This window comes from Pollachius pollachius, assembly GCF_949987615.1.
Source record: "Pollachius pollachius genome assembly, chromosome: 3".
NCBI lineage: Eukaryota > Metazoa > Chordata > Actinopteri > Gadiformes > Gadidae > Pollachius > Pollachius pollachius.
Window position 1 is genome coordinate 12,634,466 of NC_136936.1, and position 24,005 is coordinate 12,658,470.

At 45.1% G+C, this 24,005-nt stretch overlaps 1 protein-coding gene across 1 annotated transcript in view; it reads right to left on the minus strand.

The window, feature by feature from the left end:
* The window catches only part of dner (delta/notch-like EGF repeat containing), a gene marked incomplete at both ends in the record, with an annotated part of 34,644 nt that overhangs the window by 9,909 nt on the left and 730 nt on the right, over positions 1–24,005 (minus strand). Inside the window, 6 exons of the mRNA XM_079732503.1 lie at positions 1–63; positions 1,196–1,349; positions 3,075–3,223; positions 5,318–5,481; positions 6,425–6,522; positions 6,878–7,222. The exon at positions 1–63 is cut by the window's left edge and continues 51 nt beyond it. Coding sequence (XP_079588629.1) covers positions 1–63; positions 1,196–1,349; positions 3,075–3,223; positions 5,318–5,481; positions 6,425–6,522; positions 6,878–7,222 — 973 coding nt within the window. The remainder of the gene's footprint in view (positions 64–1,195; positions 1,350–3,074; positions 3,224–5,317; positions 5,482–6,424; positions 6,523–6,877; positions 7,223–24,005) is intronic.

Consider the following 24,005-nt stretch of genomic DNA (forward strand, 5'->3'; position numbering starts at 1 on the left):
CATTCTTGCAGGGCTGGGACAGGCAGTGGTCCACCAGAAACTGGCACCTCTCCCCCTCATAACCTAGAAGGCCAACAGAGACACTCAGTTGTCCACTTTGCCAGCAGGGGTGTTTTGGCAGCGATAGCGGTGTTGTTCCTTGCGCTCTGGGCTGAAGCGGGCTTGTTTTCGGATGTATTACTACTTATCTCAAATGATCCAATAATGCAGATGGGGAGAGCTGTGTTATTGCATGAAACAATCTGTCGGCATATGCCGTTGTAAAAGATTATCCCTCTTCTCGCTGATTTGAATTTATTAGGCGGCCTAACAGAATTTGTGAAAAAACAGGAAAAATAGTCTTCAATGCATGTTCACGTGCTTATCAATAAAATGTTTGACTAATTACATAACCATCACATCATGCTCTTTGTCATCCATGGACAATACAACAAAACCAGCCTGGTTTCCCTAATAAACAAAAACATTGGCCACCTCTGTTAAAAAGCAGGTTAAAAAGGATGAGGTATCCATATACCTGGTATCTTGTAACGGTGGCGTAATACAAGAAACACAAGCTTCACTCATACATTACCTCATGAAGGGATGGTTAGCGGGCACATAGCCTTATGGGAGAGGTGCGACGAGTCGTCTGCTCCAACTACATCAGATAATTCACACGTCCCTGCTAGTCTGCCCTCGCTGTGTGGTTAGATTCCAAAATAGGTCTCACTGACGACATCAAAGGCTCTCCATCTCCTTCATTTAGAGTCTTTCTCCGACGCAAAGAGGAGAGCTCCATGTTGTTCTCTATGTGGGTAAAGTTCTAAGCCCTAAGTGGGTCTCCATGCATCTCAATGAAACCTTTCATATCCTTGTGTGCAACACAGCAGAGAGTGGAAACGTGCCTCCACAGAGTTTAACATGTGGATGGACCACAGTGCCACGTTGTATAGTCAAACAGTGCAACATAAATATGATGGTCCTGTCATTTGTCCATTTATTACTATTATTATTACTATTATTATTATTATTACTATTTTTTATGTACAAACTGAGAGAATAATAATTTATTATTTTTTTTACAGAAAATATTAATGGGATTGTTTGTTTGTTTTGATGCGTTATTAACTATTATTACATAGAACAAACAAACACACACACACACACGCACGCACACACACACACACACACACACACACACACACACACACACCTGCGGGGCAGGCGCATGTGAAGTTGCGGCCCTGGTCTCCCTGCCTGACGTCGGAGCAGGTGGCGTTGTTGCGGCATGGACGGTGGTGGCAGGCGTCAAACTCCTCACAGAAGATGCCTGTGTATCCATCCTCACACTCGCAGAAGAACGTGCTCTGTAGGGTAGGGACGGGGACAGGGGGACGTGCACAGATATGCACACACACACACACACACACACACACAAGTTGAACACTTTCGTTGTTTCGAAACGTCTCTGAGTACATTAATTCAATATGAATTCTGAATGAAGACAAAATAATGAGGCAAGAAGAAAAAAAGAAAGTACCGCCACGCTCTTGCTGCAGTAGTGCGGCACGACGGCAAACCCTACTTTAACAATGGGATAACGAGGCAGCTATTGTCATGCGTTAAGGATAACGACTTCAGACGAAAGGCAACACTTTCGTGCTACTCCTTGGCAGCAAGGCCTTTGAAACACCGCCTATCCCCCCCCCCCCCCCCCCCCCCCCCCCTCCTCCAACCTTCTCTGTGAAATTGTGAAACTTGCTAAGCTAGCGTCAGCCTCAGCACAAACAGACCCTTTGCACCCAAAGCCCCGGGATTTGGATGCAAAGAACTGGCACTAGAACTCTGCGCAGCCCCCCCGGCTCCGGCGTGCCTCCCCTCACTATCTCACCATCGCTCCTCTATTAGAACCCTCTTCCTCCCTTCCACTAAGAGCTCCCATCCACCTCCCCCTCCTGCTCTTCCTCCTCCCCCTCCTGCTCTTCCTCCTCCCCCTGCTGCTCATCCTCCTCCTCCTCTTCCTCCTCCTCCTCTTCCTCCTTATTGCAGAGTGCATGCAACAGAGGTGTGGGGAGACACAGAACAAATGACCCAAGTTATTTTTTAGCTGTCTTCTATTTGCAACGACAGATGCTGTGTCCTTATGTGGCGCTCTCAAAATGAAGAGTGATGATTAATAGATTGCACTGCAGTGCAGTACATAAAGCACTGGTGGGGTGGGGATTTTGTGGTCTTTTCTTAGCCTCTGGTAGCCTCTGAAGAGCGAGGGCTTTAATCGCAGAATAAATAAACTTTCAATGATGTTCAGCTCCCAGGCCGATTCCCATCGCCAGCCTTCAGTGTGCTCTGAGATCAGAGCCGTGTTGTTCAGATCTGCACTGTCCTGTCTCGGGGCTGGCCCTCTCTTGTTTCTGTGTACGTCTGTGTACGTCTGGCTTGCTCTGCTCTTTCTGATAGGACCTCTTCTGGTCATGTTCCTTCAGAACCGCTCCCTATTCCCATTTGTTTTGCTCCTCAATGGCACCCCGGGGACCTGGGTGGGGGGGGGGGTGTTTAAGATGTTCGGGCGCCCCAGTTGATAAGAGTGCATCTCTCTTCTTTGTTTGCTTTACCGTGAGCATGATACCATGAGCTGGCCGGCGTGCATTGATCAGAAACAAATCTGTGTTGTTTGTATTGCTGGGCACTGCCATGGATATGCTCACTTTCGTTGTTTCGCCATTGCGTTGTTTAATGTGTTAATCAATAGATTTGTGTAACTGGATAGGTGAGAGAGTGGAGACACACTTCCAGGCCATCTTCTTTATAGCTTAACCAGGGTCTTTTCCCCAAAGCCTTTTTTCCTAATGTCTCCTACCATTGTGGTATATGGAAGGGGTGTGAAGGTCAACTATGTCTGCAATGTGTACTGAATTCAATGTGTAAAGTCGGATTCAGTGAATCTTTGTTCATGTTGCACACAGTGTGGATTTAACGTTTCAACGATTCAATGATTTCAATGTCTCATGTTGGATTCACTGATTACAATTCTTCATGTTGAACCGTGCCTTGGCTCACCGGTGGACATCCTCTATGGAAGGGTCCGGACTTACCGCAGAAGGCTGCGTGATGCACTTTCCCTTCCCAGAGCATTGTGGGTCACTGAAGCGGCTGCCTGGCTCCACGCAGCTGCTGGCCTTCACCGTCAGGTTGAGACGCAGTGTCACCTCCGGGGCAGTGGGGGAGCCCACACGCAGTATGCCTTAAAACAGGTCAAAATGATGCTTATTTGTGAACATAGAAAAGGAGTAATGCAGTAAAAGGCCTTTATCACAGAGACGGAACGGTAGGGAAAACACAGGTGTATCTCATAGTGTTAATCATGGGCACTGGCATGACTACTGTCAAATGATTAGTGTTGGGAAAAAAAAAGGATTGAATACAGAGAAAAATATTATGCTTTGTAAAATAGCCCTCACTACTATGGGAAACTATGGGAAAATAATATTCTCAAGTGAACTCTCTCAAGTAAAGTATTGCCGTGTCTTGGTGCCCACACTATAAAATAAAGTAGCATTAGGAGCCGCATCAAGTCAGACAGCTACAGGGGGTCCTCGATGAATATAACATTGCAATAAAGATTAACTGGCAACATTAAGAGGATGATCCGAGTCAATAAACTATTATCCCAGCGGGATGTACCTAACAAACACACACACACACACACACACACACACACACACACACACACACACACACACACACACACACACACACAGATGCACACACATTTGCAGATATGCAGGTGCCTGTACAAACATAAATTTCTTACATACCCTAGTCATTTAACATGCTGCCTCTTGTACGAGAGTATGTACACTTATATCTTTGCTCATATTATGCTTTCTAAAAGCTAAAGAGGAAAAATGGCTTCTAATCCTTCTCAATTTCACCTTTATTATTGTCCTCTATCTTTCTCCTTCTTATCTTCGGTCTCAATTTCCTTCACTTAATTTATAACTCTGCCCGGCTCCTTAGCAGTATGAATCAATCTCTCTCTCTCTCTCTCTCTCTCTCTCTCTCTCTCTCTCTCTCTCTCTCTCTCTCTCTCTCTCTCTCTCTCTCTCTCTCTCTCTCTCTCTCTCTCTCTCTGGTTCTCCCTGTCTCTCTATCCATCCCATCTCTCCTCCCCCCACCGACTCCTGGCTCCCTGGATGATTTAAGCAGTCACAGAGGCTGTGTAACGCTGCTGTGAGACATGAGCAAGGTCAGTGTCCAGGCGGGTTAGGGTAGGCTCTGTGTAACCGCTGGGTACTTGTAGCATAGCAATGTGGAACCAGCCAGCCCTTGCCGAGACAGAGTAAGCCATCCCCCACTGCCAGGGGCCCGCCAGCCTCACAGTGATGGAGACAGCAGCATGACCCCCCCAGTCTGATAGCGTGACTCACATTAACCCCTACCATCTAACACCTGCCGCCGCCAGTACAAGCTTTTAATATCCCAAGTGATGGTCTCGAACAACACCCGTTTGTGTGTGTGCGTGTGTGCGTGTTTGCGTGTGTGTGTCTGTGTGTGTGTGTGTGTGTGTGTGTGTGTGTGTGTGTGTGTGTGCGTGCGTGCGTGCGTGCGTGTGTGTGTGTGGGTGCATGGGTGTGGGTGCTTGTGTGGGTGCATGTGTGTGGCTGTGTGTGTACCGTATTCGAACAAAGGTTGAATATTATTCGCAATCACAAACACGAAAATAGTAGAGTTTTGTGTTTTCTTTATATGCAAATATTCAATTTATATTCATGTATGCAAATAGCATTCCCTTCTCCCTCAATGACATTTAAAGAATGAATGCAAAATTATATTTTATTAGCTCTAAGATGTCTTCTGTCATTGCAAAACGTGTGAAAGGGGTACTTTGATGTCAAAGCTGTTCTTCTTTGAGAGTTCAATGGTGGTGATGGTGCCCTGCTGGCACCTCTCGTTGGTACAGTAGACATATCCTTGCAGACCTTCTCATCTCTACCTGCTCTTCTATTACTTCAAAAAGTAAGGATCATATGCATATTTATATGAATATATAATTTTTGTTTGTGTGTGTGTATTCATGCTTGTGTGCATGTGTATGTGTCTTTGTTGTTTGCATGTGTTTGGTGTGTGTGCTAGTTTAAGTATCTTTGTTGTTTACATGTGTTTATGTGTTTGTGTGTGTGCGTGTGTGTGTGTGTGCGTGTGTGTGTGTGTGTGTGTGTGTGTGTGTGTGTGTGTGTGCATGTGTGTGTGTGTGTGTGTGTGTTTGTGTGCTACTGTAAGTGTCTTTGCTGTGTGTTTGAGGTGTGTTTGTGTGTGTGTGTGGCCAGGGTCTTACTCAGGAAGTAGTTTTGTCCCAGGGGCAGGGAGTGCTCTGGTACCACCAGCCCATCCACAGCCTCCTGGAACCACATCATGGTGCCCTCCAACAGAGAGGAGCGGAGGAAGCCCTCCTCCCCCACACGCCAAAGCACCGGAGCCCCACTGGCGTTCACCAGCACCCTGCAAGGGGGGGATCACAGGTGAGCCGAGAAAATAGATTAGCTCCAGGAGACAGGTATATAGGTGTATATATAGGTAGAAAAATAAAAAATATATATATCATTTAATATATTATGATATAGTGCCTTTCGAATATATATTTAATATGAATGAATAAGTCATTATTTTTTATTAATACTAATTAATTCGTAATTATTCATAAATGCTAAATAATTTAGAGAAAAACACATGAAACACATTCTCCCTCCCTCTCTCTCTCCCTCTCTCTACCTCTCCTCCACTTCAAATGAAGTGGTGGTTTTGTGTACGCGTCTGTGTGTGTGTGCACTTACTTTCCGCATGTGTTTGAGGTGAGTGTCTGCATGTGTGTTCGTCCTTTCATGCCTTTTTTAGGGAGGGTATTCAGGGCACAAACAAAACGGTACAGAGGATCAGCTAATGAGCCTGGGGCAGTCGATGGGAGCGTGATCAAGCCCAGAGTCGTGGCTGTTATCACTAATGAAGTGAACAGCGTTAAGGGGCTCCACTATTCACCTTGACCACTGCTCCCCGTGCATAATTCATGACCGTTATTTACCTCTCTAGCCTGCCAAGGTAGTGCTGGGAAGGAGCACAACCCTTTGATTAGGGCCATGGACAAAAGGTTGCTTGTGTTGTCATTTTTTGGGGGGAAATCAACGTTTTTTTTGAAGTGAGTCACTAACAGATTTGAATTCTGCTCACTCCCAAGAGGAAGGGAGACAAATTGGGTTATTTCATTCAATAGATCCACTACTGAATGAGTTAGAATGGGTTTTTAATATATTTTTTGACTATCCTCCATCTGGTCGTCAGTGCAGCTTCTCTTGCTAATGTCTGACAACCCTTCAATAGATTTGAATAAGGCCTCATTTACCCCCCGAGAGCAGGAGGGCCTGCAGGAATACCAGGACGGTAGCCTTACTTGACAGCAGTCTCCTCTGGCACCTCTGTGGACAGAGTCAGGGTCCCGGACGTAAGCTCACACAGCTCCGGGCTCACACAGTGCAGACCCTCGGTCACCTGCACCCCACAAGGACACACAACCCCAATCGTTCACACACACACACACACACACACACACACACACACACACACACACACGCACGCACACTCACATACAGACACACACATACACATACGCACAAACACACAAATGTATGCGCAAACACACACACACACACACACACACACACACACACACACAACCAGACACACACATACACATACACACAAATGCACACGGAAACACACACAGGTACACAAACACACAAACAAAGAAAAAAGCGAAAAATCCAATAACGATATTCTACTCAGAGACAGATCCCAGTGAAGACGCTCCTTGTCTATTTGATACAATATGACAAAGTGTTTTTACCCTCTCTGCCTCCCACAGCACTACAAGCAGCCTTTGCCCGGCCTTTGGTTGCCATGGTTGCAGGGTGGGCTGGGCTGGAGCTGAGGTGGAGGGGGAGCTGGTTGGCTGTTGCGGTTGAGTGGCGGCCGAGGCGGTGGAGGTGATTGGAGTAGCCAGCTCAGGGGCAGACGGAGTGGCCGGGTCCCAGTTGGCAGTGGATGGGTCGGGTAAGCTTTGATCACACCTCTCCCCCTCGTAGCCCTCAGTGCACTCGCAGGTGTAAGCTGTCTCCCCTTCTAACTCTCCATCGCCACGGCTGCAGTTTCCATGGAGACAAGGGCTGCTGGCACAGGGGTCTGTGAAGAACTAAAAATAAGGAGACGAAGGAGAAGCAAAAGGAGCAATGGTTAAATAAAACCTTATGAATGTTTCTTGACCTTGTTGAACAGACAGCACTGCTGTTTCCTGCACTGCTGCTTCTGTGTGTCTTTTGTCCATCCAAAGTGGAAGGTGCTCACCGTGAAAGCCCAGAGAGAACAGAGAGTGTCCGTTTATGAGGTCGCTTATAGAGTCTCTCTCTTTGAACGACAGGACACCAGTGAACCATTAGGGATTATCTTCTGCCCTCACACACACACACACACATACACACACACACACACACACACACACACACACACACACACACACACACACACACACACACACACACACACATATGCACACACAAACTGACACACTTGACAGCTCTCATACTTGTATGGGTGTTGTGTGACTTGTTACTTACACAATTGTATGTCATCCCTAATTCAAGGATCACATCTACATGCATACATGGGTGAAACTGTATACCTTGACCAAACACTCAAATTATTGTCGCACTAGCAAACATGGTAAGAAATAACGTTGCACCTCACTCCAAAGCAAGCTGCCCCCTTGTCATGCAGCGATAACTAAATGCACCCTGACAGCTTTCTGCAACAACACCATAGCCCATCAATAATTAAACATATTTGGAGGAAAAACGTTCTTGTACAGCCGTTGAAGGTGAAAGAGGACACAGCTGCCTATTGCCAAGTTTGCTGGTACGATACCTTGGTGCCGTTTGCCCTGCAAACAGAGTTTATACTAAGGCTTAGCGACGTCTCTAATCCTAGACAACCTTCTCAACCGTGAATTCAGAGATAAAATACAGCTGGAGGAAGCATTTCACCAACGTTTCAGCTATGAGGTCAGACTGGAAGAAATAAGCACAATTCACATGCGATTGCTTTGGAAAGAGACATTCTCAGGAAGAATCAAGAATAAAAAAGTCCCCATGTCAATCATTATGTCTTTGTGAAATGTAATGGATGTGTAGGATATATTTATTGTAAGCAAATTTTCAACCCTCCAAATCTGACACTTTAACCTTTAATGATACCTCCCTGTATATTTTGTACAATCCCTTTAGAGTAAATAAGTCATACATCTTGATTTAGCAATTTAACGTTCAATTTGGAGCCATGTTTTGAGTAGAACATCAAAACGCGACGCAAATGTTTTGGCACTCGCTTTCAAAGGACGTCACTCTTAAAGAACTGGCCAGCAATTAGCTGCATTTCAATATGACACTTAATATTAGTCCTTGAAACAAGAACATGACACTCCCACAGCAGATTTAATGAGATGAAGTGAAACAGAAGAAAACGTTGTCCTGCCCGGTACCCGATGGCCTGGATCTATCCAGACTAATTGATCTCCAATGTGTGTGTACCAATTTTCAATTACGTTTTAATGCTCTTTTTTCTAAACCAGAAACACAACCAACAGTGTTTCACAACAAACAGCTCTGCACCCGGAACCATAAAAAGCCAATCATCCACTATCGGCAGGCTTCACTGCTGGGATTAAACGTGGAGCCTGTAAGAAAGAAGCAGCCAATAAAAATGCAGCGGATCAACCGCTAGGCTTGAGAGTGGATGAACAGACGGATGCTAACAAACAATAATAGCCAAAGTCCCCCGTTGAAAGACACCAGAGTATATGCATGAATGTGAAATATGGAGAGGAGGAGATTCGGGGGGGGGGAGAGAAGAATGGAGAGAGAGAGCGAGCGAGTGCGACGGACAGCCCATTGCTTGTCACATGGCTCATTAGGGCTGCGGCGGCTCAGAGCCCGGGTCCAAGTCCCTGGCACGCTCTCAGAGCGGCGCTGTTCCCAGGGCCCTGGCAGACAGCACCACGGTGCCTCTCAGGACCACACCACAATAAGGACAGAACACAGGGGCACTTCAAGGACACGGCCGGCTTCAATACAACCACTGCTGAAGTGCATCAAAATTGTTTTCCCTTGAATGTTCATTCTTTCGCTTCACGGTTTGAGGTGGTTAGCCGTTGGATGCTATGAGGAGAGCCCTAAAACGCACCCAGGGTGCCAACAAACCTTTGAGCGAGTCATCCTGTTATGCAGCTGGTAACCTCACCTTGGTTCCTTTATCTGTACTCCCGAATGGGCGAACACAAAACAGTTTCTGAGGCTAAATGAATTGCTTAGCAAGTTGCAATGATCTATTTGCTAATTTGGGATAGTTGTCCTGGAGCTGAATGGATCAATAAGGACAAGCGCAACGGAGGCTGGGATCCCATTTAGAGTATTGGCGTCATCAGTTTACGCTTGGGCCCAGAGTGGGCTCAGGCTCCGTCTGTGCATGAAACACACACACTCACACACACACACACACAAACACACACACACACACACACACACACACACACACACACACACACACACACACACACACACACTCACACAAATAAATAGGCACACACTCAACACACCCCACCACCAATGTTCGGATCAATGATCTATATGTGAACACAAAGAAAGGAAAGAGACAGGGAGAGAGAGAGGGAGTCAGCAAGACAAAATGACAGAGCGGGAGGGGGAATCAGAAAGACAGAAAGAGAGGGGGAGAGAGAGAAAGAGAGAGAGAAACCATGCTGAGTTTTAATGGAACTAACGATTGGGAGAGATGAGGAGGAGAGACAGAGATCTGATGTGCTAAGCAGCAGAACATTCTGAAGCCTCGTAGAAGATGTAGAACGTGGTAAATTATACATGAAACTGAAGCCGTTAATGTAATTGTAATTTGCAAAGTTAACGCACGACTAAATTATCCACAGTGGCGCCGTATTATTTATTAATGTGAACGAAGAAAGATTGACAGCAAGTTAGAAAACGAGTAAGGCTGTTTATATTGTGTAAGAGTTGTCCTTCATCTATTTCTGAATCCCTGATTCCTCTCCCTGCTTGCCTTAGCTTTGCTATAATGGAGGAAATGATAGTAGGGTGAATCCTTTCAATAATTTCTTTAGAAATAATATCTTTGAGGTAATTTACTCATTCTTTGCAACCGTGTCATGAAGCCACTTTCAAAATGCCTTTCTGATGTGTATGTATATGGGCAACATTATATGATTATTGCTCTTCAACAAACTCTTGGGAAGATACAACTTTAGTGGGGTCTGGCCCGGGTCTCTCAGCCTACCCTATGAAAACCATGGACAGCTTAACAGTGGCCCATAATGGAGGGCCCTATTTCACCAGTTCACCAGCCACAACACCCCCATGGCTGACTCATCTGAGAGGTGTGTGATAATACGGGTGGTTTGGGGGGGTGGAGACTTTAATGGTCAGAAATATAAACACGACACATACTGCGCACTGCACATCCATTCTACACCTACACACACACACACACACACACACACACACACACACACACACACACATTCACTCCCTTTCTCCTTAGTCTCTCCAGCCTACACTTATCCATGTGCAAACACATACACTCACAGACACACAAACACACACTCACTCCCACGTGCCCATATACACAGTGAAAGAGGGAAAGATTGAAAGAAAGAGAGAGAAAGAGACAGATCTAGAAGGAAATATACTCTAAGACAATTGTGTACTTGAACATACGCTAATGGATGTACACACACATCCATTGTATATGCCTGTGCACGTGTGAAAAGCTGTGCATCATTACTTTTATGTGGTAATCTGAGGTGCAATAATATCCCTCTCCAGAGTGTGCAATGGTTCTCATATCTATCTTTGTTGCTATAGCTACAGTAACCAGGTAACCTGATGGCAATTAGCTTTCATGCATGTGTGTGTGTGTGTGTGTGTGTGTGTGTGTGTGTGTGTGTGTGTGTGTGTCTGTGTGTGTGTCTGTGTGTGTGTGTGTGTGTGTGTGTGTGTGTGTGTGTGTGTGTGTGTGTGTGTGTGTGTGTGTGTGTGAAAATGAAGAGCGCAAATTGTGCAGCATGCCATGTGAGTCCCGGTGGTTCGGCTGAAAGACCCCCCAGTGTGAATCATAATGATAACGCATTCCATAAAAATAACTTATCACGCTTTTACAAAACTATTTATCACCGGCATGTCTCTCCCATGGTGAACGTGAGAACACCCCCCCCCCCCATGGTGCCGAGAGGAGAAGCATCAAGAGCAGGGGAATCTGCATAATCACACTATCACTTACACAGAGTGACAAAAGAATCACGTGTCGGTTAATAGGAATCTTTATGCAGCATTTAAAGAAAGATTAGCAACGCAATGGTGTTCCGTCTGTGGCACAGAGATGAAATGCACAAGCAGTGCGTTATGACACAGTGGTTTTATTATCCAGCCAGCACCGTTGCCACTTAGCCGTGTGTGTTGGCTCATTTTGAGGCGCATTACTTTTCTTTTTTTTTCTCACTCGGAGCTACCTTGGAATAAATAAAAGATTGATCTCTCCTATTGTTGTGTACCATTATTGAGTTGGGTTTTGGTGCAGACTCAGTAACAGTGCATTTTGTTAAACCGAGAGAGGTACTGAGACGGATGCTGTTGTTAAAGGTAAATATTAGGCTAGAAGGCTGTGCCAAGGCTGACATTATTTGGCCGTTAAAGGTTTGTTGTCAAGAAGGGATTGTAGACATATGAGATTCCTTTGTATATGTTTAACCGTAACAACCGAGGTAAACAACAAGATAAATAAAATGTAGGAGAAATATTAAATTTGGCCTGGCCCAGATTTTTCAACCAAACTATTTTAGCTAACATTGGAGGTAAATTGAAAACAAATATTGAAATGTAATGTTGTTTACTCACCTTTGTAACAGCTGCTACAACAAAGTCTAACATACTATAAGGAACATTTCAGCTAGCCAGAGCTGTGGAATGAGATTGTCAATATGAATTAGGAGGTATTAATGTTGAGCCCTCCAAATCCAAAATAACTAAGATAGAACCTAATATAATAAAAAATAAAGGCTTCAGGGTTTAAGGGAGGGTTAAAATCACTCTGAAATTGCTCCCCAATTGTCATTTTAGATTGAGTTAAAATATCTCTTTCTAGATGTTTGAATCATTTTAAAAACAGAAAGAAGGTAAATTATCTCAATGCATTGCATAACTTCTGAGGTGGCCCGCAGAACAAATTTAAACCATTCAAATACTATCACATCTGATCCTCAATAAGGTAATGTCCACACGGACTGCAACAAACCGAAGAAACACAAATACACACACAAATGGGACAACAACAACAACACTTTTATATTGCATAAACATCCGTACACACTATGTGCAAGCTACGCACACTATGTGGCTTCTGTTCAAGTCCTACACATTCAGGGGCAGATATCCGCTTGCAAGACACCCCATACTCTCTCACACACTGACCCAATAAGGAGCCCTATTCCCTATCCCACCATTGAATGGATCACATCGACAGTAAAACATGATTCATAATCCAGGGAATGCCATTAGAGCGCTTCAACTATTATTGACTGAATAAGGATGGTACCCTGTGACATTTAAATCTCCAGACGCCACTTCATTTTTGTGTTCCTCAAAAATGCATCAAAGTTAAGGGTCATTCTTTCATCATGATTTAATTTTAGAAAACTCGTAAAAATGTCATGTTCTTCGGATTTACTGTACATATTATGGATATTCGCATGTCTGTGTACACTCTGATACTTATGAATGAGTAACCATTTAGATATGAGGCTTGTTTTATTAATATTAATGGATAGATAGTCTGAGATCGGAATAACAGAGGTTGTGGAAATGGACATCAACCGAAAAGACAGTTGGTTACAATCTAAGTTAGATAAAAACCTCCAACAATAAATACCTGAATAATGCTTATTTTATAAAAAATAAAAAAAAAGCATTGGTTTGATGGTTAAAGTTTGGCATATATAATAGTAAATCAGATCATATAAATTAAAAAACAATGCACCATGTGTGATTTCAATCCAACAAAGGGCATATACTTGTCTTGGTCGTGGTAATCTATTTTATCCTGGCTGTCTTCAGCTGTTTCATGTCAAGCAAAGACAGGCTTGGGTTTAAGGCTGGGGTTATCATCTGCTGAGCTTTACAAGAACTTCAGGTCTCCCTACAGCCTGATTTCTATTGTGTTAGTATTACAGTTATCCACGTCACTTAACCTCTGGGAGTCTTTCTTCTTTCTCAGATCAATTAGTTAGCAAAACTTATTTTGTTGTTGACCATTTGTCTGTCTAGCTGAAACCATGCTGTTCTCTATAAAAATGTTGGGTTTGACAGATGATTGACAGCTGACTAGGCTTACAATGACATTGACCAGGACAGCTAGACATGGAAGCTCTTCCGATATACACACTGCCCTGACACCTGACAACCAAAACAAAACTTTCAAGTTGATAGCTTTGAGTGAGTAATTCATTAATTTGGGCAATTAGTGTTTGTGGTTGTAGTAATATATATTATATATGCGGTAATATTGTGTGATAATATTTCTTGAGGCAGCCACAGTGTTAGGGTGTTGATGATATAAAATATCCTAGCCTTTGGCAGAAGCACGATGAAACGTCAAAACAATTAACTTGTTCCCAGGGAATGCTCTATTTAAACACTATGTTCTCGTGTAAGAGTGGGCACACGCTGAGCTTGTACGACAAAGGAGCAACAGTGTGTATTTCTGATTGTTTCTGGGTGTGTGTGTGTGTATGTACGCCCTTGTTTGTGTGTGAGTGTGTGTGTGTGTGTGTGTGTGTGTGTGTGTGTGTGTGTGTGTGTGCATGTGTGTGCGTGCGTGTATGTGTGCGTGTGTGTGCGTGTGTGTGTGCGTGTGTTTGTGTGCGTCTGTGTCTGTGTGTTCGCTGTGTTAAGACGGGGCTGCGAGGGGTCTGCTGTCACTCTTGCTATGTGGTCAATGATTGACAAGCTCCAATAGTGTGTGACCAGTCGGTCTGTGTCTTCAAAATAAAAGCTCAATCCTGCAGACATCATCTCATGAATTGAAGTTCTCCGCTTCATACTGTGACATTTCAGTGTGGTACGTATAAATGTTGTGGCTATAAGGTCTGACTGACAGCTGGTGGTTAAGATACTGTTTTGTTTTTTGCTTGATTTCCAGAGAGCTTATATTCAGAGGAAGACTAAAATCGAAGGCTCTTTGTCTAATAAAATGCCAGTTTTAAACTCAGTGTTGCAGGCTGCTTAAGCCTTATTATCTACAATGTGGATGTACAGTAACAAGAAGACATTCAAGGAGATTAATAGCACCGTCTCAGAGGTTTGCCCTGTTGGATTCTAATTGGTTCTGTGGAGAACGTCCGTGGGAGTGGAGGTCGGATTCACGCCTTCTTCTTACCAAGAAGACAAGCCGTTGTGATCCCGAGCACGGTGACACAATGGAAGCGGCAGCAAGCATCAGCCATATCATGTACAGAATGTACAACACTGTGTCTCCACTAGCCTCACATTCACTGTGCGCATCACGTGAATAATAGCATGAACATCACTGTCTGAAGTCCCACTCCAGCTGGCGCTCTCTGTGTATCTCTCTACGGGGTGAACTGGGAGAACCGCTACCGGCTGTTTAGTTGTTGCGCTTTTTTTCACTAGATCTTTCATTTGTTTTTTCAGCGCTACAACACAATTCCAGTAATCTCATTTGGGAGAGAGATTTCCCGTCCAGGGAGACAATGTTCCGAGCTCTGTGTTGAGGGTTTTCTCATCATGCAGGGGGCCGGGGAGATAAGACGGCCCGACGTTGCGCTCCTCGAGCGGTCAGAAAGTGCACGCGATGCGCAGCAGCCTTTAATGTGAGCGCTCTCTCTCTCTCCGCACATCAAAGCGGCTGTCCGCACGCTCTCCACGCTGCTTATCAGGATTCCGGCCCTGTGCCTTCAAAGGGTTTCGCAGCTTCCTTCACCCAAAATAATCAGTTCCAAAGTGGAACCCGGTTCGACGTGTTCTAAACTCCGAGGGAACATCCTGTCATCGGGTTGTTGTGTGTGCAGTGTATACTAATACGAACGGGACGGAGAGAAAAGAAGAAAGAATGATGGACAGAAAGAACAACAGAACAGGGATGTGTCATACACAAAGCAGACGATGAGTGAAAAGTGGAAAAGGAAGAGATGAGAACCGGGTGGGACAAACAAAGAGTGTGGGACTGGGACCGGCTCAGCGCGACGGGTTATGATTAAAGAGCAGAGGGGTTCTGAGCTGCTGCAGCGAGTCGGAAGCCGCTTTGTGTTTAAGTCGAGCTGCGACTGGAGGGGGGGGCGGGGGCTCTCCTTTACAGACGCTGCTGCGTCAAAGCCCTGCAACTCCTTTAGAAAAGCACTTTGCAGATTGTTGGAGAGGAACAATAATTGAACCGGGTTATTGAGACCCTGAGAAGCCGGGCCACTCCGGAAATATAACACCAGTCACACATCAGCAGGTGTGCAGTGTTTGCATTGGTTATTGCTTGGATCTAGACCACGGATCAATTCTGTCTTACATGTCTACATCTGTTGGGGTCACCTTGTTGTAATACTGGCATTGAACTTGGGCTGTTTAAGTCATAGCTGACTTGTTGTTCAACGCGGTGTTCTGATTTTGTTACGCTAATAAGGTACTTACACACCATGCTTAAACTGAAGGGCTGGGCACACTAACAAAATTGTTGGTTTTTGGGGGATTTGTCGTGGCAGTGTGCAAGCACATTAGCAAAGGTTACACACATTGAATGCCTGTTAACAAAAGCACTAGTATACAGAGAAGAGTACTGTATGTGTATATTGAATGACGTTTTCTTTTTTTGTTCCATGGTATCATATATCAACATACTATACTTAATACAAATTGTATCTTTTTGCAACATGAGTCTGAGACTTATCCAATAGGCACAGCAGCATAAGCTAACGGTGAACATTGTGCCTCATGTTCCCGGGACTTCAGGTACAAAGATATACAGATCAGTCCCTGTGTTTCACAGGGCTACCACACCTGTCAGGCCTGTAGTCTTGAAGACGTTGCAAGTGGAACGCTCTGTTCCTGCTGTCAACCAGCCTCTGCAAATAAAGAACAACTCTTCAGTGCAGCATCCTCCACTCAGCGAGCCAGGTCAAAGCAGGGCTGCAGGCACAGAGTATACCTGCTCTACCCTGGGAGAACCGAAACACAAAGGGAGCCATCCTCAAATAACCACATAGGAAAAAACATGCAGGAAGAACTGCCTCTCACTCCCAGTCTACTGTAAGAGTGCTCAGAGTGAGGGCTGACCCACTGTGCGCCGCCAGCATGCCTATGGTGGTGCTGGTGGTGCTGGCTAGTGGGTGTGTATGTACGTGGGTGTGTGTTTGTTTGTTTGCTTGTGTGTGTTTGTCTGTTCTGCAAATGTTATGCATGCAATGCTCTCAATCCTTCAATAAACGCTCTCTATAAAGAAAGCTATTTTAGGAATGGAGAGAAATACAAAAAACTAGAAACAAACCACGCATCTTAAAATAGCTGTGTTGTGTTTAGCATCAGTCTCTACCTGTTCTTCACCATGTGCTCGTCATGGGTTTATCACTCGATACGAGTGGAGGACGGGAATAAAGCCATTGGTTTGAAATCGTGGTCTTCTGCAAACGGTTGACAACAGATATGTGTCACCACTGCCTCTGAATACTTGCTTTTTTCAAACGGAGAACTGTAATTTTCTCGAAATGTAGAAACGTCTCAAGGGAGGCGTGACAGCAAGGTGGGAAAGGCACAAAAAGAAAGGCCCACCATAATGGAAAAGGACGCCTGATACCAGTTTCTCTTTTAAGCAAGAGACATCTTGGCAGGTTGGCAGTTCCGCTGGGTATCAATGCTTTTCTATTTGTTTCATGGCCACTGTTTCGTAAACAACCTCATCATGTGTTGGGGACTTTTTTTTTATGTGTCTGAACTGATAGTTAGGGTTTTTTTTTTTAAAGCTAAAGCTTCGTTCTTGGCTATATATCTTTTCACACACACGGTAAATTGCTTTAACATCAACCAAAAAAAAAATATTGATTTCTTACTTCTTGTGACCACAGCAAAAGAGGGATCAGGTGGTGGAGATAAATCAGTGTTAAAGCCCTGGGAGGTGAAGCTCAATCAAATGTTCTGTAGCCAAGCTGAACACACCACCTCTCCGTGGAAAGAAATAAGGTGATAGGGTCCACAGTTGGGGTAAGGAGATGGTTTACATTAGATGAGATCCATTTTGTTTCTAGTCTTTGTTAAAAAGTGTTGTGAGGACTGAGCATCCGAGGACCTGAATGATTCATGAATAGCAGAGGATCTAAAACAATTATATATATATATATATATATATATATATATAGCATATATACAATAGCAATCGTCTTTTCAACAATCAAATAAATATATACATCAAATAAAAAAAGAATATATATATAAAGGTTTCTTTATAAATAATAATAATACAAACATATTGTTCTTTCTTTTAGCATTCTTCTGGATCTGTTCATTTTTCATTCCAATCATGCAATAAAGCCCTCGAAAATAAAAGGATAACACAAGTACGTTTTGGGTCGTCTGCGTGTCATTCAAGCAACTACTTTACACTATTAGGCACATGGGCATTTAGTGCGAGTGCGAGGAACAAAGAGAGAGGGAGGGAGAGAACCTGTTACAGGCCTGTCATTGCAATCCACTGCAGGAACTGTATTTAAAATAATTCATATCAATAATTCATTATTGTAGTTGTGAAGTATTATGCTTCTAATCAAAGCTAGTTTTAATTATAACAACTACCAAAGTTATACCATCGCAATTCATAATAATCTGGAAAGAAAACAGTTTTTGGAGTACACATTAAAAAATTTCAACGATAAAAAAATATACCTAGAATGTAAATAGGATGCACGATTGCATAAAAGAGCATCGAAATGGAGCTTGTTTATCAAAATAATGTTCCGGGTGAGGGCCCGCGCCCCCCCGAACACCTACAGAGGGCCGGCCTTAGGCCCCAACGTTTCCGCATCCCAGAACCCCCCTGTCAAACAGTTTGGCAAATTAGTATGCAAGGTTTGCTCATCCATGCTTGCTGAAAGTTAGATGGAGAAAATTACTGTGAAAAAACTTTGTAAACTATCCTCATGAAAGGTTACAAGTTAAACACTAAATATGCAAGATATATTTTTTAACTGCATCCAAGTCCCTCTCCACTGCAGCAAAGTGCTATATGAGCACTCATTACTATGAATTATATGAGTTTGATAGTGGGTTTGATATTCTTAGCATGTGTTGTCCATCTTGATTCACTTCCCGAAACTTTCAGCAAAATACTCAATCCTTTCATGTTGCTGCAGTATATTTTTCAAATGTTCATACCATATCGGGCGGTGGATGGAAATACATCAACCAAAACAACAGTCAGTATCCCAAAGACCCCTTAGTCATCATCTTACCGAGAACATTTTCAGCGCAATTCCCGGCAGACCGCCAAAAAAACCTTCCACAGTTCGTTCCTTTCCTATCAACCTACAGACAGGCCTGGTGGTTAATACGGGATAATCTCTGTGGCTAATGCCCAAAGGCTGACTGTGCCGCTCTCCCCTCTCTCCTCTGAATCGCCCCCTGGGGGTATTTTTTTTATTTAATATCTGGCATTTATTGTTCCGGAATAGCAAGAGGATGTGTGCGACAAACCAAAATACACACAACACAGCACGCTAGCCTGCTCCCAAGTGTATTCATTAAATACCAATCGCGTCACGTCAAGTGACAGGTGTAGGTGGTGCTGTGTGGGTTGTTGGCTCTTGTTGGTTTGTTTGTTTATTTATTTCCGTTTGAGTGTGTCAGGCGGCTGCGTCTATTGGAGGAAAAATGTGATGAGATGATGGCTCAAAACGGAGGGTATCGTTCAGGAAGAGTGCCTCTAGAACAACACGAGGACTTCAACACGCCACCAGGCGCCACTTTTACCAAGTCTAGAATATAATGTTAACAACACGCCCTTCATGTACTGTCCCATGCTGATCACCATCAGCACTCATGCCTGTGCTTTTCTGGCCAGCCCACATGTAACCCTATTAGAGTGTGTTGTGTCGAGGTGACAACAAGATGACTCACTGGAAGAGCCGCCAACCTCACGGTGACACACGGTTACGGAGGAGAATTACCGCCGAGACGAAACCGCAATGTCCCTTTTTCCCATTATGGCCCAGTGGAGTGACGCAAAGGCACCGCTCCGTTAGAGGGAGATATAAATAGCTGCCGATGCAGACAGACAGGGGGGGGGGGGGGGGGGGGGGGGGGGGCGGGGAGAGGGAGTCCAAAACCAAACCCGTTGGGGAAACGCCATGGCCTTTTTCTTTGCATTCAGGACAGAGAGTTCACTAAGTCAGACTATGGAGGCCGACAGACTGACTGAGATAAAAAGAGTTCATGAAGTAGAAGTGCTATTTTAAAGATAACTACATCTGGGTTGAGAAGTGGCAAGCAGACACTTTAAAGATCGTTAAAGGAAGTGGAAAAACCCAGAGTTGGGGACGCAGAATACAAGTATTCAAAGCTCTACCGGATTTTACCCATCAACAAAAATGAAGGCAAGCAGAATGTTCTGTTTATTTCCCAAGCAGATCTACTATGCGAAGCAATGTCAATCAAAATGTCCCATCAGGCTTTAGCCTCACATAGCTGTCACAGAGATGTAAGAGGAAAACTAGGCTGCAGGCTTATCCGGTGTGTCTGTCTGTCTATTTGGAAATCTTCTCCTTTCCTTCTTTCCTTCCCTTACCTCCTATCTTCCTTCCCTTTGACTTTCCCACCCTAGCTCCTTACCTTAGCCTTTGTAAGTTAACACAACAGGTGCATGTACATCGGTAACACTGATCCAGATCCTTTTGATTATGAGGAACATGCATCATAAAGAATCTTTGATTAGCAGAGTTTGAGCACAGAAACCCAGTCGAAGGGGGGAAGAGAGGAGGACGAGGAGGAGGAGGAGGAGGTGTGGGTTTGAATCCCATCCATATGCATGTCCATCCACGGGCAGCTCCGTATCACATCCACTACAGGCGGATCAAAAGGCCAGGTAATATTTGATATGGAAATGAGCAAAGTGATTGGCCACTGGCCCACCTGTTCAAAGGCGATAGGGCACCGCATCATCACTTCTGAGGACCTGAGCGTGAGCAGAAGTGATGCCTTACTGATAACCCCTCAGTGGGGATCTCACGCTGCCCCCCAGCACCGCATCAAAAGACACTTGAAAGCTCGGAGGACATCTTTTCACCCGGGTAGCACAGGCCACACTCCACCGAGAAGCATTTAGACGCGCTGGGAACACTAGGTGACTGCTCTACTCTGTGGGTGAACATGAGCCCCCCCCCCCGTGTTCCAGCTATTCCAACACCTGTACTCAATAAGGGTTAATTGGTGTTTACTTGGGCGATGTCAGCAGGAAGCCAGTAATAGGTGTACTGTTATTAAAGGCCCACCACCAGAGCCGGCGGTTACCCATGCTCGGAAATGAGGCGTAGCCGCTAACTGGAGCATTGCTTTTAATGATGAGTCTCTGCTGCTACGCTCCAAAGGCTGCTCTAAAGTTGACGTACTGTCTGCTAAATGCAAAGCAACAACTTCATCCAGGACACAACATCGGCTACGGGAATACTGCCCAATGCTGATGGCTGATTATGGTTACAAATAAGAACATTTAAATGATAGATTCAGATTATGAATGTTACTATGTAAATTGTACAAAAAATGAATGTATCTACATAAATGTTCAATCATTTTTGTACATTTGGTATAAAATCAACCTCATCAAATAAGCTCGTTCAATTTCCCACAGTTTCGGACGCATGCTGCTTTGGTGAATGCGTTGAAGAGGGAAGAGACGGGGGCGATAAATATATAGATATATATACTTTGTATAAATAAATATCGAATCATATCCCTGGTGGCCCGCGTCTCTCTCCCTCCGCTGACTAACAAGCTGGGATATCAAAGCACTGCTGAGACCAAAGGCTGGTGATGAGCTTTGAGCTCCGGCTAATTGGATGAGGCTGGGGTGGGGGTGGTGGGTGGCGGGGGGGTGATCAGTACGCAGCAGCAGTGTGGAGCACGGACCCAGGACAGAGGGGGCAAAGTTTGACAGCCAGGCGACGCGTCAGTGCAACAACAGGCCTCCTCACAATTACCGGCCTTGAACAAAAGACATCAAGAGGAACGACATTTGGTTAGGATCAAAGATAAGGATGAACGCTCCGTCCAGAATCGATGAGAAACTTATAGAGGGCATCCTTTTCGCTCCATTAGACACAAAGTGCGAAACAGCAGGATAAACTCTCACGCCAAGACATGCGTAAATGATGCAGCGGCCGGGAGGCTGTGTCGACGATGCTGATAAGACGATTACTCTCCTCCCTAATCAAGCACAACGCCAGAGGTATCCCAATTCCATCTTCCTGGGCTGCGGTCTTCTGGTGGAGGCTGCTGGACTCTGGATGTGCTAGCCTTCACCACACATATTTCCTGGTGCAGAAGAAGGCTGGATCACTAGGAGCTCGTGTTTGTATAGCCGAGACGGTGAACAGGTCGTCTGACCACTAGAGGGTCACTGGTTTCCTCCATCCCTTGGCGCCTCTTGCCAACAGATGACATGCTTAGACCTTCGGCAAGCCAACCCAATAATAATAATAACAATAAAGGTTCCAGATGGGTTGAGGCTCAAGGCGGAGTGTGAAGTGTGAAAGACACAATTCACACTGCTATTGGCCTATGAATAGGGGGTAAAAGGGATGCGTTCGCTGGGACGAGCTTTGGGTTGGCATAAAAGGAGAGGCAAATTGTGCTCCATGAAGTGAGTTCATAGCAATGATAAACTCTAGCAAGAGCTAACCTCCAGGTTCCCTTCCAGTAAGCTGCGTTCACTGGAACGCTTTAAGTGATTGAAACTAGAGCAGAATTTCAATTTTATTTCTATTCAGGTCACCAGAACCGCAGCTCCTAACTAGGTCTAACACCGAATGTAGAAAGCAAGAGAGGAGAGATGTGAGACATAACAGGGCTAAATTCTCTACTCGTGTTCGGCTACATTTTTATTCACGGTTTGAATCCAATCTTTTGTCTGATTTTGTCTTGCCAGCCCTGCTCTCTCTTTATCTCCCTTTCTCCCTCTTTCCTCTCTCTCTCTCTCTCTCTCTCTCTCTCTCTGTCTCTCTCTGTCTCTCCCTCTCTTCTAATTTCTCCCCAACCCGTCTGCAGTGATCCGGCACTCTCTCTGAAATACCCTCTACACCCCCCAACCCTTCTCTCTCTGTCTCTGTCTCTGTCTCTGTCTCTGTCTCTCTCTCTGTCTGTCTCTGTCTCTGTCTCTGTCTCTGTCTCTCTCTCTCTCTCTCTCTCTCTCTCTCTCTCTCAATTTTCTCTATTCCTTGTTAGTGTTAGCAAAAGGCACAAGCAGAGGCCATTCATTATGACCAACCCAGACAGATGACAGGTCATACACTAGATCTCCACGGCACTGCTTTAATGTTTCAATGGAGAAATAACTAACCATACGTTTTGGGGGAGAGTGGGGTGGGGTTGGGGGGGGGGACTAACAGGTTGGAAAATGCCTCAGCTGCTGGGGAAGAGATCATGTGATTTGACCCACCGTAGAGAAGGATAAATGAGAGGAGGACACGACGAAGGAATGACAAAATGGTATCCTCCAAGAGCTGTCCCTCTCACTGGTGTCGAATGAAGAATGAAATAACAAATAAGTGGAGGAGGATTGCTGTTTGAATGTGCTGCCTGTGTGGAGGAGCAGAGGAGCAGCGGAGCCATCCGGAACGGCGGCAGACTGCTGCTGTCCTCTTTCCACTATCCTGAGAGATAGAAAACCAGGACAGCAAAGGAGCCCGCCACCAGCGTCCCGGCTGAATGATCCATTAAGTTGTTCCTCTCTCACACCAAGTGCACACACCAAACACACACGCACACACTCGAGCACGGAGACACACCCACACACAAACCCGACACAAGCCCGAGACACAAATGCATGCACAGTTCCTCTCTCTCGCTCTCTGCACGCGCACACACGTGGACACGCACACACACACACACGCACACGCACGCAAGCACACACACACGCACAAACACACACACACACACACATGCACACACACACAAATATATACAGATACACACGTACACGCACACACACGTTGAAGAAAGCAGGGAACTAGCACTAGGGTAGATGCCGGGAGCGATGGCTGCCACCTGTTGGCGGTGCTGGTGAAGTTCCCCCTCCTCCCGTTCCTTCAGTCACCTTGTCTCTCCCTCCTGATGGGCTGTGTCGTCATGGCTCCACAGTTTGTCCTTCTGGCTTCTAACGCATGAACCCGTTCACCCACACATGAGTCAGGGGCTTCAGCACCCAACACAGCACACAAGCCGGAAAAATTGTCTCTGTGTGTGTGTCTGTGTGGGTTTGTGTGTGTGGGTTTGTGTGTGTGTGTGTGTGCGTGTGTGTGGGTGTGTGTGTGTCTGTGTGTGTCTGTGTGGATTTGTGCGTGTGTGTGTGGTTGTGTTTTGTCTTTTTTCCCTGTTGGTAGTTTCTAGGTTAAAAGTGATCCCATTGCACAAACCAAACACACACACAAACTGCTGAGAAACAAAAACCAATAAACAGGATGTTTTTCATTCCCACTCATACTGTTAAAATAATGTTCTTGCGCATACCACACACACACACACACACACACCCACAAACACACATTCACACACACACACTGAGAAGCGCACACACTGCTTTCACTTGCGTGCTCTGCTGCGGCTCCTTGCTCCTGTTGCCACAGCAACCCAGTACTACTC